The sequence below is a fragment of the Daphnia magna genome, linkage group LG10, assembly GCF_020631705.1.
Source record: "Daphnia magna isolate NIES linkage group LG10, ASM2063170v1.1, whole genome shotgun sequence".
In the NCBI taxonomy this organism is placed as follows: domain Eukaryota; kingdom Metazoa; phylum Arthropoda; class Branchiopoda; order Diplostraca; family Daphniidae; genus Daphnia; species Daphnia magna.
In genome coordinates, this window is record NC_059191.1 from 1,226,564 (window position 1) to 1,241,202 (window position 14,639).

A 14,639-nucleotide genomic window follows, 5' to 3' on the forward strand; every position below is an offset into this window, starting at 1 on the left:
TGATAGCAACGGGACAGACAGTCAACAGAATGTTGGCCATTTTGGAGATGAAGATGAACAGCCAACATATCCGTTTCTCATCAATTTTGCATTTTTTTTTGTTTGTTTTTTTTTTTTAAGAAAAGAAAGGGTCGCAATCAACGGTTTTCCATCCCCCCCTGGAGAGCTGTGCGATTAGATATAAAAAAAATAAAACCCTAAACAAATCAAAAGGAGTTTCCTCCCCCCCCCAAAAAAATTTTGTTTCCCCTTTTTCTTTCTTTTCATCACCGTGATGATATTTTAATATTTAAAAAATAATAAAATAAAATAAATAAATAAATAATAAAAAAAAAAGGTGCTTGCGTTAGTAGTAGCTGAACAGCCATCGCTGGATCGATTTAAGCCAGTCAATGACGTGAGCCACCCTTCCCTGCCCAACTTCCGCGGAATATTAAAGACAAGAAAAAGAAAGACGCAAAAAAAAAAAAAAAATGATGACGTGACATATTCTATATATATACATATATATATATATATATATATATATATTGGGAATTTGATGCCATAGTTGACTGGAAATTGAGCGGAGCCCGAGCCTTTAAACAAAGAGACAAAGAGAGGGGGGTATCTATTGCCGGAGCTACTTGGAGGCTACAAAAGAGCGTAAAAGTAAAAAAAAAAAAATAATAAAAAAAAGGGGGGGGGGAGAGAAGTCGAAGAGTTTTATTTGATTTCAAGAAGAAGCGCAATCTAAAGCGAACAAAGTGTGTAACGGATCGATGACACGCACATAAAAAAAAATATATACTCGGGACGCACCGTGCGCTCCTATTCAAACGATTTTCTTTCCCGCAGTTCTTCCTCTCTCTCTCTCTCTTTCACATCCCCTTCTATCTCTCTCTCAACAAAAAAAAAAAAATTTTGCTGTTACAAAGTTTGAACAAACGCGCGCACAGCTTACGTTGTGGAAAAAAATATTTCAACGTCAAAAGATGGCAAAAGGCTATACACACAGTCAGCACAATCTCTTGCGAATACCCCGGCCTCGATTGTCTTCGCCTGGATATTGTGTTACGAAAAAAAAAAAAGAAAGGAAGGAAGGAAGAAAGAAAGAAAAAACTGTGGAACTTACGAACCTTTGCCAATGTCAATGTTATCGTTGCGCCATCTCTGCATGTTTTTGCCCCACTGATCGCCGCTCTTCTGGCCGGTCGTGCCCTTTTCCACGTCATTGGTGCCGGTAGCGACGCCCGTGGCTGGCGGCGCCGGTGACATCAGACTTCCCGCGCCGGGCCGATTGGCCGACGACACCTCCACCGTTTGGACTCCCATCGCAGACGCTCCTTTCGCTATGTCAAAAATGAAAGAACCGTGTCCGAGGTTTGCAATGGACACCAAAGAAAATGGTAATAATTTTTTGTCCTTTTTCAAACAATCGCCATCGATTGAACGTTATCGATCAAATAGCAAAAAAATTAAAAAATAAATAAATAAAAATGAATGGAATCAGGGGAGGATAACAACAATCCAATCAAGAGCTAGTGGTATTCAATAATTGAAACAATCAAATTGAAAAAAAAAATACGCATGCCTTGCTGACTGTCATTGAACGATGAACAAATTCCTAACCCCCAAGTTACACGAAAGAAGAAACAAACAAAATGTGCGCAATAATTAAAAAAAAAAAAAGCACAGACAGGAACGACAAGAAAGGCCAATCTCAAATGATTGCGCTGTTTTTGGTTGTGACTTTCCCACGACAAGGAAACAAAGACAAAAGAGGCGAAATGCGCCGTTGCAAGCCGAGCCAAGGAAAATGTGCGGTCGGTGAATTCAGGCAACGGAAATGTCTGATCGATCTCCTCAATTCACCGACATTAGCCGAGTGGTTCCTCAAGTCCCGACAAGCTTCGCTTGAGCCTACAACACAAAACACAAATGGAAACGTGTACGCCCATAATCGCCGCCAGTATCGCAACATCAATTAGGAACAAATCCATCAAGTTCCCCGAGCATACAGCAGGAGGTGGGGTGGGGGGGTGGGGGTGGGAGGAGGTAGGGGGGAGGCTTGTTGGAGGCCTGAACTTCCCTATTCCCGCCGTCGTGCGTCTGTCTTCCTAATCTGCTAGAGGCTTTCCGGGCTTCTGGCCGTTACACGGAATCCGCTTCCAACCTTTGCCTCCTAATCAACAACTGTTTCTCATTATCTAGCGAGACAGTCAGATTATTGTCTTAGCGCCGGGGCTTATGTAACTCTTGATTGCAAATGATGAGACAGGCCAGTAGATTTAAGTATTCTCATTTGTGTATACGAGGCAGCAAAATAAATACATAAAAGTCAATGTGGTACTAGCGCCGACCGCTAGATGGCATGCATGACCGGAAGCCTTCAAAATCATCAAAAATCTTTTTAAAAAATTAAATAAAATAAAATACAACAAAAAAACACGTTTCTTTCAGAATGAAAGTCAAGTGGAAACAGAAAAATAAAATAAACAAATGTTTTGGTTTAAGTGTATGCAAAACAGGAAACATAGCCAGTGGTTCCGGACCAACCAACGCACATCCGGCAAAAAAAAAAAAGAAGTGAGGCTGAGATCGATAGCCGTTGGGAGAAAAAAAAATTTGATCTTAAACCCCCCCCATCTAAAAGAAAAAAAAGAGCCTAAATTGTCGGTGATGCGGCGGCAGTAATGTAAATCCTATTTACTCGAGTCTATGAATTTTCCGAGTCAAGAAATCCTCCTCCCCGCGCGCTCTCCGCCCCGGATTTGTAGTGGCTGTCATCCGCAAACTGGCAAGGGGAAACTGACAGCCCAAAAAATTTAGCATTTTATAGAATCAGCCTCGTAATGAGAAAGAAATACACGAGCGAGCGGCAAGAGCGGACATCCTTTCTAGTTCCGCTTTCTAGACGATTCAAGAAGGGAAAAGCTGTCACCGAAACGGATGTAAATAACAGCAAAAAAAAAAAGAGAAAAGGAGAAGAGAAAACGGACAGAGAGAATAAGAAACGAATGATTTTGTTTCTTTTGAGGAAACGATAAAAAATGCTCTTGACAGATTTGTGTGCCCAGGGTTGCCATTGAACGAGAGAAAAGAAGGGGGAAAAAAAAATAAAAAGAGGCTAAAGCAATTCATTACATCGGCCAGGCCCGTCTACTTCCCATGCCAATTTTTCAAACAAAATAAAGATAAAATTAAAATTTCATCTTGATTTATCCAACTCCATTCCTCGAAGAGAGGAATGCGCAACGTGCGGGCCGTGGCAATTTGTCAATACAATCTTCTTTAAAAATAACTTTTACAAAATTTAATAATGCGGGGAATTCTACGTGGAATTCTTGCGACATTAACAATCCATTTTCATGTCTATCCCAACTGACTTAATTCCATCCATCTGAACGATTGTCTTTGCAGCTCAAACAGACGGATCATCCTCTCTTTAAAAATAAAATTAAATAAGATAAAAAGTTTCAAACCGCCATCAATTACAAACTGTTTTCTTTCTAGCGCCACCTTCTTTTCCAACCCCCTGCGGATGTTTTCGGCCGCTCTCTTCCTCCGGGCAAAAACAATAACACGCAACAGTCACGTTTCCTCCTACTCAGATGGCAGACACGGCCCGGACCCACCAGAGGATTACCAAGACACGAACCCTCCAAACAACTGAAGACCCAAAAACAAGGAAAAGAGAATAAATAAGAACAAATGCAAGTCGACGATGATAGCCCCGTTCTCTCTGCGCCGTCCTTTCCGGCCAAAAAGTTGATCAAGGCGGCGGGCAATGCGGGCATCTTACACACAGTAAAAAGTCTTCAACTCGATTACAAAGTTGGCGATTTGCTAGCTGCGCATCGTGAATCGTCCAAAGCTTAAAAGAATAAATAAAACAGAGAGATAGAGAGAAGACGCTTAGTGGTGGCTCTTGTGTTAGCTGTCTTTGACGTTCTCTGTCGGATGCGAGGCAAAACATTAAAAGCGATTGACGAAGCAGAGATGTTTTTATTTATTTTTTTTTTCTTTTACACTTGGAGCTTGTTCCTGCCAACTGCGTCTATTTCTTTCTTTCTTTTTTTTTTTGGTTTGAATTATTACATCGCCGCAAAGGCGCCCTCCAGCGGCCGCGGGAGTTAACTACTCCATGAGGGCAATATAACCAGCAGCATCCCGTTCAACCCTTCCGACTGTAATGTTACGCCGCTAACAGTTGCCAGGCAACCATTCACCAGTTGTCTTCTCTCCCTTATCCGTACAATAAACAAATAAACATCACTCAAAGTTATTGGTTGCAACAATCGATCCCCCCCCCCCTTATCCTGAATGTTCTTTTTTATTCTTCATTCTTTTATTAACTTCTTTGCGAAATTGTACAAGCCAAACAAGAGGCAAAAGATTTCAAAAAATGAAAGAAATCGAGGGAAGTATTAAAAAAAAAAAATTGCCGCCAGGTTCGCTAGATGATAAGACGCACGTTGGTAAAAACATGCCGAAGTCGGGCGGCACGCACGAATGCGTACATAAAACTCTTTGCAGCAGTGGCTGCCTGCGAAAACATCTTTAAACCAGTCTTGATATGTTATGTTAATGTGTCGCATAGAGACACAGAGACACACACACACCGGGAAGAACAAACTTTAGCCGTTCTCAGAATGATGCAAAGCCCCGGGAGCTACGAGAGAATTCTTGATTCCTCACGTATAGCGCGTGCCGTTATCAGTTAGAAACAAACGCAAAAATAATTTAAAAAACAAATGCTACAAAAGAGAGAATCCCTCCCCCCCCCCCTTTTTTTTTTGTTCGATCAAAATATAAAAGCAACAATTTTTTACGTCGTCAAAACACTAAAGTATTGAAATATCTACACACGAATGGCAAAGATAAAGACGACCAAACGCCATTTCCAGCCGCACCTATTTTTGTCTGATTGCCAAAAAAAAAAAGAAGAAGAAAATTGAAGTTCTTTGAAGCGGATTGGGGGGGATGTAACTCACCGAGATTTATAGTTGGCGATTGTGACTTTAATGACAACGATGGGCAGAGGACGAATGCCAGCAATAAAAAGAAACAGCGGACGTGTTCCGTCCGGTTTGGCCACCTTACACGAGGATTCGGGACGAAACGTTGGGACGTTTAATTTTGAGAGTTATAAAAAAAAAAAAAAAAAACGAAATTGCGTCCAGCAAATGCTGGGACTATTGGCGGATGAGGAAATAATTATAGCGCGTTAAATTGGGGTCATTGTCCCTCACCCGGCGATGATTGAATCCCACCTAATGTTTTTCACATGCTCGTTTGTCTGATTTAGTGGGCACACAAAAAGGGATGGCGACGGAAGTCGAATTCACTCAACACACACCAACTGCAACAAAGGGGAGGGGAAATGAAGAGAGCAAAGCTCTGAAACGTGTCAAAAGCTATTCGAAACTTTCCGTTGTACGCAAAAAAGAAAACGGAAATTATCAAAGAAAAAAAAAAAAGGGACGTAGAATCGAAAGTTCCGGATTCACCCAATCAAGAGCGGTGCACACACACACAAAAAGAAAAAACCCGAATAAATAAATATACACACGAAAAAAAAAAGGAGGGAAAATTGAAATTGATGGATGGGCAACGACGTCACCATGAATTTCTTTTTCTTTTTTCTCTTCGATTTCCGCCCATTGCGTTCGACTGACTGGCGAATTGTGTCGACGATGTCGAGGAGAGACTGCCACATCTCTTAACTGTGGCAATGTTACTCTTTTCTTTTTTATTCCCACTTTCCTTTTTTTGTTGTTGTTGTTGTTGTTACTCCGGATCTATTCTGTGTAGATCCATCAACTCATTTTCTTACTCTCTCCTTTTCTTTTTTTTTTTTTCTCCTATTTTTTATCAGACAAAAAGAAGAAGGAAAGAGTAAAGCGGAAAGATAAGAAAAGAGGCAGGAAAAAGGCCGCACTACTCACGATATTGCGTTCAATAAAAACAGATAGAGACTGTAGAAATGCGACAGGCTATTGCGGCGCAGGCATCGTAAACTGCCATCTTTATACGCATACAACATCGACGACAACATCACCGTCCGCGGGTTCGTTACAAGCGTCAAACAAACGGAGCACACACACACACACACACACACACAAAATGAACATTGCGCATCGTACCCGCAACAAAGAACGAAATTACATAAATTTTTTTTTAACATTGTTAATGTCCCTTTTGACGCACGTGTGTACGTGCGTAAATAATAATCAGAAAAAAAAAAAAAAAGTTTAGTTGAAAGTCAGAGAGCCGTTCGAATGTAATGTATGCGCAAGGCACAACTTTCTTCCGCTTTCGGGGGGGAAAAAAAAGTGCCGTCCCCCCCTCCCAAATGTCGGCCATCGTCATATCACGTTGATGAAGCTAGACAACGGACTTGGTGGAGCGTGTAAACTGGCAAGAAGAGCACCGTCCGGATACGATGGCACTTTATGCGGTGCATAAGCCCTGCCGGCTCCTTCTTTCCGTACTGCGCGTCTCGAGTTACACACGACATGAGACCTCAACGTCAATCAAGCTAATCCTGTACACTTATCCTATACACACCTCCCAGCACGACTGACGTCTTATGGGGGGTGGGGGCTTTTGTTACGCAACTGCCGTACTTTGTCAAGTCAATCGCTTCAAATCTTTCCGGCCTTGGTGGCAAAGCCGAAATTCAAGACGTTAAAGCCGTTAAAGAAAACATAATAATTTTGCCATTTTACTTTTAAAGGAAATGCAGACGGGATACAATGACGTAATCACTTGTTTTCACCCCCGTTAACGACACACATGGCGGAATTCAATTGCAATCAATTCAATTGAATTCCTGCCATTGCCTTCCGCTGATTACATCTCAATGCCTTAGTTAGTCAATTTGATGGAACGCGGCAATTCGTGCAATCGAACCAGTGCAAAATGGCACTGACCAAACGGCATGCAACTATTTGTTAACATTACATCAAAACAAGTCGAGCGAAATAAATGACAAACATTCCGTTTGTTTGCCAGTTTTTCTCGTCTGTTCTTCCTCATTTTTTTGTTTGGTTTTTTTGCGGGCTTTTGTATATACATTGCGGAGGGGATACGCTACGTCACAACCTTTGAAAGCTGCTATCAGAGAAAACGTCACGTCGACAGGATTTCGTACACGTTCCAATTGGTCACATCAAGAGCGCGGGTAAAGAGTCGACGCTCTCGCCAAAAGGCAATCAATAATTCCGCCCGCAACCTTCATTTCATTCGCCTTTCGGGACTATACATACAATTGCACGCCCGAATGCCAACCTCCAAGATCCTACATATATTTTCTAATCATTTTTACCCTCCCCCCCCTCTCTCTATGCCCTTCTTTTATTTATTTATTTTTTTTAACAACCTACCGACAGATGTTGCTTTAAAAAAAAGAGATGCGCAGCAAAGATTAAGAGATATGGGGATATTTAAAAAAAAAAAAATAAATAAAGGGAGGAAGAAAAGCGAGTGACTGATTGTTAAGAGTCTATTGGGGTCGACACATTGTTACTTCAAGCGCCCGTCGAGGTTGGCCTGAAAAAAAATAGCGACGCGTTGCGGCAACAGGGAAACAAAAGAGCACATCAGCAACGTCAGACATGTACCGTTAAAAAAAAAGAAAGTATAGCATAGGCAAGCATTATAATACAGTCTGCGGCTAGAACCCCCCACCCCTGGCTATAACTTTACCCCCCCCAAAAAAAAACACACAAAAGCATTCCATCTTTCTGTTTTAACCCAGTCGAATTACATTATCGTCGGTTATCCCGTCACGGCTTTTCGGATGAAAGCGAGAAGCAACTGCATGATGCATCTCTCCTTCGCCAGTTTCCTCTCTCTATCTCTCTCCCTGTGTATATCTTTTCAAATTGTATAACTGTAATTTAATTAAGGGGGGGAGGCAACAAGAAAAAGAACAACACTTAATCTTAATGACAGATTTTCTTCTTCCTCTTCTGCCTTCCTTCCACGCGCAAAGAAAGTTCGTAACATCTTTCTCTTATATGTTTGGATTGCGAAAAAAAAAAATGAAATAATAATAATCCCGGCACTCGACAACATCCTCCCTGTTGGTAATAGTCCCGTGTAAAACAAATTGCAGCGCGGACATGTGAACGCGATGACTGGCGAAAAAAAAGAAAAGAAAAAGCCACAGAGTTATCCCAAACAACAAGAGCGTGCACGCAATTCGGGCCGCAAAATGGAATTCGACTGCTCGCTGCTATTGACACACACACAGAGAGATGTTTGAAGGAAAAACATATGGATGTTTATCCTTTTCTTTCACGCAGTTTGCAAAGAAAAACAAAAGCGAAACAGCAAAGTGCGTGAGAGAGAAGAGGATGGCAGCCCAGTGAGGCAACAGTCCCATCGGGGCAGACGAGAAAAAGCAAACAGAAAGAAAGAAAACAAAAAACAAAAAAATTGTATCGTCGAGGACTCATCAGGTTGCGAACGATGACGAGGTGCCGTCAGCGCCATGCCGCACGCGTAGGCTCAAGGTAAACAAACAGAAAAGCGAAACACACAAACAAGACGCGAACGAAAAAAATTCTTAATCTCTCACCGAAGTTTCTTCTTTGGAAAGAAATGCTCGCGTGTCTCCGCCTAGTGATGTGCTAGCGTCCAGAAAAAAAAAATTTTGAAATCGTTAAACGTGAACAATCACACCTTTAACCTCCCTCCCCCACCGTCGCGTCACTCAACGTACTTAAAACAACAAACTGTTGGCAGATTTTTGAATAACAATTCGTTTGTTTTGCCGTTGGGAAAGACACACGGAAGTCAAACACTAAACAAAAAACAACAAATGAGAGCGAGAATCCGATGGGTCTCGTTCAGGCCCAGACCGGCGGACGAGTGACCGGACTGCGACCGCGCGCACAGACTCTATACTAATGGGCGCCCCGACGTCTCTCCGCCCTTTCTGCAACATGAAAAAAAAACAAAAAAAAACAAGAGGGGGGTACCAAAGGAAAAGAAACAAGAAGAGCAAAAAAAAAAAAAGGGGGGAATCCAAACAGACAAGCGTATATGGAGGAGACCGTGTCCACATAAACCAGATACACCACTATAGTCTGACTATATAGCAACGCCTTCATGTGTACATTGAGAATGGCTTTCTTTCTTTTTCTTTATGACATTGCCCTAAATTGTTTACGAAATATGTTTTTCTTCTATTTTTTTTTTGTTTTGTTTTTTATTGATTTACTTGACGCCTGCAAATGGTTTGAAAAAGAGGAAACGCTTGTTCAACGTTCCGGCAAATTGCATTGTGCTCGATCTAGTTTGCTGGAGTTGATTGTGTACGAGTATGTTCCTTTGCGGGAAGGTGTAAAAAAATAGAATAAAAAGGAAGTGAAATTCAATCAAATAGGACGACCAGAAAGGGGGGAAAACGGGGCAAAATGTGTGAGCCGATGCTTTGGGGCGACATCTCCAACCAGGACAAAATCTGGAAGTCGACTTTAGCAAGAAAAATAAGGACACAAAAGGCCAAAGAAAAGCGAATCTTGATCATGTCCAACAAAATCGACAGCAATCGAGATGCTATTCAAAGAAAATTTGAACGCATTTCTTTTTTCTTTCGATGTTTCCTCTTTTTAACGTTTCGCTTTCGCCGCAAATGCAGAAGAAGTTGGACCGCCACGTACGGCCGAGTTCCCCAATCACAAGAATACACGTTGGCTCGAATTCGAAAATGTTTCGTTAGAAAAAAACTTTTAAATCCTTCTTTACCCAACTCGTCGATGACGCGTATCGACTTGTGCAAAAAAGGCGAAACCCCGAATTGAATTACACGACTGCTAAAGATTGCAATAGATTTTTGTTTGCTTTTTTTAAGCGCTACTTTAGAATCCACCACAACTCTGCATAATGAGGTGATGGGTTAAGGACCGTCATTGGTAGTTTAAAAAAAAAAGACCCAACAATTCGTTCTTCCTTTTTGTTCGTCGAAACGCACTAACGGCGGAAGAACTACTACTCTCTCACGCCACTTTTAACATTCAAGAAAACCCGACTTCTTCTTCTCCTCCCTCCCCCCTTTTTTATTGTTATAGTACACACAAATATATATATATCTATCTATCTGTATTATATAGTATTGTGCGAGATTGTGACTCACCTCGCTTGATGTTGTAGCCGACGGCTTCTGCCGAGCGAAGAGAAAGGATCCGGGCCAAGGCACAGATCGCACCGCCAACAAAAGAGAAAATGCCACCGGATCGAAACATACAAAAAAGAAAAGAAAAGAAAAGAAAAAGAAATAAATAAACAAATAAAAAAATATAAATTAATGACATACAGCGTGAAAATCAATGAATTGTTTCCAATATGCAACATCAAAAAATTGAGCAAAGGCGATCATTAACGGAATTCAAATGCGACAGTTAAACAAGAGCGGGCGATACGCCGCTTAAACGTTATCAATCGTTTAGTAATCCGCTCAAGAGTATCTCTACACATCCATCTGGCAACTTCTAACCGAAAAAAACCCAAACAAAGAAAAAAAAAAAAGGATGTGATCGATGTCTATACACAAGTCCTTTTCATCGATACACAATAGCCGCGTACTGCGAATCCCGTTGATAAGGCGAAAAGAGAAGGACTTTTCATCAGCATCCGTGCAGTTCTTCGCTGCTTGTTTTTAAACAAAAGGAGAGGCAACACACACACACACACACATACAAAAAAAAAAGCGATTACGACCGGCAAACAGAAAGCCGAAAAGCGATTGCCGACAGTCGCTCCCCACCACCGTACGCGGTGCGCGCTCGTATTCCAACCAAGTGAGTTCGTTCTCTTTCTACTCATATTGCACTTACACTACCCACGAAAAAGAAAAGAAAAAAATGTATATATCGATCGATATCTATAGAAGCGGATCTCAACAGCAAAGGCTTCTGTTTATTCCTTTTCTTCACACTCGTCTACAATGAGCTCAAAGATGGAGGGACTGGATAACGAGCCGTCCCTTTCGATCCCTCCCTATACGATGAATACATGAATCGAAATGGACGGTTATCGGGAACGCTGAAAATAGAAGACAATCCTTTCAATGGGCCCATCTCGAAAAGAAATCATCGTTATCATCTATCGCGGCGCTGCTAGAGATATTCACATCTCTGATGACGGCCATTTCTTCTTTGCGCAAAAACAAACCCGCGCAATTTCATCGCGGCCCCCGTGCCGAGATTTCTCATTACAAAAGTAGAGATCCTTTCTCGGTCGGGTGCCATCGACGTCCCTCTCTTGACTATCAAAAGAAAAAAAGAAAAAAAAAAAGGGGGGGGGGGGGAGATGTAAAGAACTAGTCGCACTAGCGGTGGTGAAAGAGAAGCGAGTTACTTAAAAAATGAGTCGTTGCATAACATGGCGCAAAAAAAAAGTTGCCAGTTCCGGAAACCAATATCCCTCACCCCTTAGCGCCGTCCCCATAGTCACAAGGCACTTTGACCAGCGTTGCGAAAGACGGAACTGAATGATCAGGAATTCCGCATTGACAGGCTTCCCTTTTACTCCTTTTGCCTCCATCCCAATTTTTTTCTTTTTCCCTTCCCAACCCTTTGATATGATACATCTCTTTATCGTCTTTTGTTTCCAGCCAAGTCATCATCATCCCCCCCCCCCGCCATTTTCCATAATATCAGACTGAATCCGCTAACTCTATTCATCGGTATAATAATAACCAAACGCTCCGATTTCAAATCTCAAGTCGGGCCGACGCAACAGACTTTCATTTTCTAAATCCTTTCAAATGAATTCGAATTTTCGAAAAAAAAAAAAAAAATCAAGTCAACATTTTTAAAATTTCTAATTTCACCTTTGTTGTACAGTGACTGAAAAGAAACGTGCGCATTCTACCGAAATTGAACGACGGATTATAACGACATTGAATGGCAACGACGGGTGCCAGGTGGCCATCTCAAGTGGAACTGGGAAAAAAAACAAAACAAAAACAAATTGTGAATGTCCTTTATTTGCTTAGCTAACGACACGGACAGAATTCATTTTCATTGAGCGTGACGGACGACTCCTGTTTTTAAAAGAGTAGAATAGATAGACCCTAATTGTAAAAAAAAAAAATGGCTCCTCCTAGTATCCCATCTATTTTGTTTTGGCCTACGAGCCAGGGGCGTCCTCTATGATGGATGGGGTGCGTGAAACAGAAAACTAATCGACTTAAAAACTAAAAACAAATGAATCTAGCAAGAGAAATTGGTTACTATAAAAAAAGACATCAAAACGGCAACGTGAATACATCCTGATTTTACAACAGCCCGTTTAAACAAAACAAAAATTAACATCTTCATGTAATCAGCTATTTCAGCTTCTCGCCTAGCTAAAGAGACAAACAACAAAATTACCTAAAGATGGGGGTGCCAGTTTCCAACCGATCGAGTTCGGCCATTTCTTGTTTGGTGGCCATATCGTCTTCACTTTGTTTTGTTTTGTTTTTTTCTTTCGAATTTCGTTTCCACGTCAAAAACCTCAACGGGCCATCTGATTCGCGACGGTTCAAACACTAGTCGATTGGGGGCGATAACGAAACAAACTCTCACAGAACTAGTCACATGAAACACAGACGGGAAAGGTCCAGTCGTCGACTGCCACAGAAAACGGCCCAGCGATTTCCCTTTTTTTTTTTTTTTTTAAACAATACGACACTGCGCTATACTCGTTTTTGTTTTTTTCCTACTTACAAGCCGCACGACCTACCAACAACTGGACGCTTTGTTTTTTAGCCCCGACGGCCCATACGACCCGCCCACACGGTACTTGTCGACTAAACGAAAGTAAACGTTTTTTAAATAAAGGTTCACTGTTACGCACAAGTGCGGAGCACGATCAATACGAGGGGAGCTAATTTATACCAACAGACGCTCACTATTTAAAAAGAAAAAAGAAAAAGAAACGTCTAAAGTGATCGGGTATGTGGCCCTTTATTTATTTATTTTTTTTTTTAAGGAATTATCAAGTGGCAATAATGCAAAACACTCGCAAAGGATAAGGTAAGACCCTGGGTTGCCCTTTAAAAAGGCAATAAGAAAAAAGGAATGAAAAAAAAAAAAAAATGGCGACTTTCTAAACAGCCGAAAATGGCACCAGGAAACGACTGAACAGACGAGACACGCAACTCACACGGATGTTTTCATTCACGCGAAAATCTTCACCGGTAGTAGCTCAACTAAAAAGCAGACGGCAAAGAAGCAGAGAGAGAAAAGAACTTACGTCTGTTTTAGACGCTTTCCGGATACAACATTGTCTTTCTTTTTTCTACACACACACACGGATAAGAGGAACATCACGCAGTCGACCATGAAAGAAAGAAGAGAATCGAGAGACAAGAGTTGGAATGCGGGAATGTTGCATCATCCGCTCGGATTGTCAGAAACCGCACGTACGTACGAGAACGGAAATAATAAAATCTTTCGATATTTTCTTTTGATTTTGTTAGACTTTTAAATGAAATTTTGTACATTTTTTGTTTTTTCGAAATTCAAACTTTCTTTCTCGTTTTGCATAACGTCCAATAAGATTTAGCGCCATATCTTTTTACGCCACATTGTACAGATAAATTAGTTTGTTTTTTTCACGTTTCCGATCGAATCAGGATCTGCTGTCAGAAGTCGACGCCAAAAATAGCCAGATAATAAGGCAGAGATAAGAAAAGAGCAAGTGATGTGACATGTATCGTTCGTGTTGCCAAAGAATGCGGCCAATCTACATCCATCATCGTCCATTCGGCTCGACGACAACATTTCGAATTGAAAAAATAAAAAAGTAAATAGAAATAAATACAAAAAAACAAAATGTACAAACAAAATAAATATAACCCACCCACCCCCCCTGCAAATGAGAAATAAATCGATACGAATTAGCACATTGATGACATTTTTTTTTTTTACTCGCTTTTTTCCTGCTTTCTACTGTTTTTTTGAGTTGCATTTATCTCAGTTTCTCCCTTTTCTTTGCTGATTTTTGTTTTGTTTCCCTTTGCTGACCAAAGACGAGAGGGGGGGGGACGTTCATTGGCTATGCGCACCTCGTCTTTTTTCCTCCTCTGCACGGGGGGGGATTACATGGACCGGACGTCGTCGCTTTAATATCAGGGGCCTTAAAACTCGATTACCTCGTTTTCCCATCAGACCATCCTCTCCCTACTGGCAAGGATAGGCTTCAACGCAAAAAAAAAATAAAGCTTTAATCTTTAATGCCTCTGCAAGAGTGCAGACAAACAGGAAAAGAATCGGCCGCATTTTCCTTTTCAATTTTTGAACGAAAAGAAAAATAAAAGTTTCGATTTAAGAAAGAAAAAAAAATAATAATCTTTTACTGTCCTACTCGATCATGCAATATGGATCGAGAGAGACGGTTGTTGTGTCACAATATATCTGTCCCGAACGTGACCCGCCAATTTTAAAAAGCCATCACGAACTTTAAAAAAAATTTTTTTTTAAAGACGACATGACGGAGGAGAGATTTTTTAAAAAAAGAAAAGGGTAAAAAGGCATTTCTAGTTCTTTATAACTACATTATACTGTAGAACTATCCCTGTGACCCAATACGAAAGGCGACGATGACCGTATTGATATATGGGGCTCTTTCCCGGGACCGATAAATCTCCGTTCGGG

At 41.2% G+C, this 14,639-nt stretch overlaps 1 protein-coding gene across 4 annotated transcripts in view; it reads right to left on the minus strand.

Moving 5' to 3' along the window:
• Window positions 1-12,390, minus strand: part of LOC116932676 (mechanosensory protein 2) — a 36,687-nt gene extending 24,297 nt beyond the window's left edge. For 2 of the 4 annotated variants that reach the window (XM_045180191.1, XM_032940459.2), the window contains exons 1-4: window positions 11,828-11,878; window positions 10,130-10,156; window positions 8,570-8,621; window positions 1,119-1,331 (exon numbers count right to left, since the gene is read on the minus strand). In XM_045180191.1, coding sequence (XP_045036126.1) covers window positions 1,119-1,331; window positions 8,570-8,621; window positions 10,130-10,156; window positions 11,828-11,863 — 328 coding nt within the window. In that variant the 5' untranslated portion in view covers window positions 11,864-11,878. Of the gene's footprint in view, window positions 1-1,118; window positions 1,332-8,569; window positions 8,622-8,713; window positions 8,866-10,129; window positions 10,157-11,827; window positions 11,879-12,371 lie in introns of those variants that run through there. The other 2 variants (XM_032940460.2, XM_032940467.2) reach the window with 2 other exon arrangements.
• Between the last annotated feature and the right edge of the window lie 2,249 nt (window positions 12,391-14,639).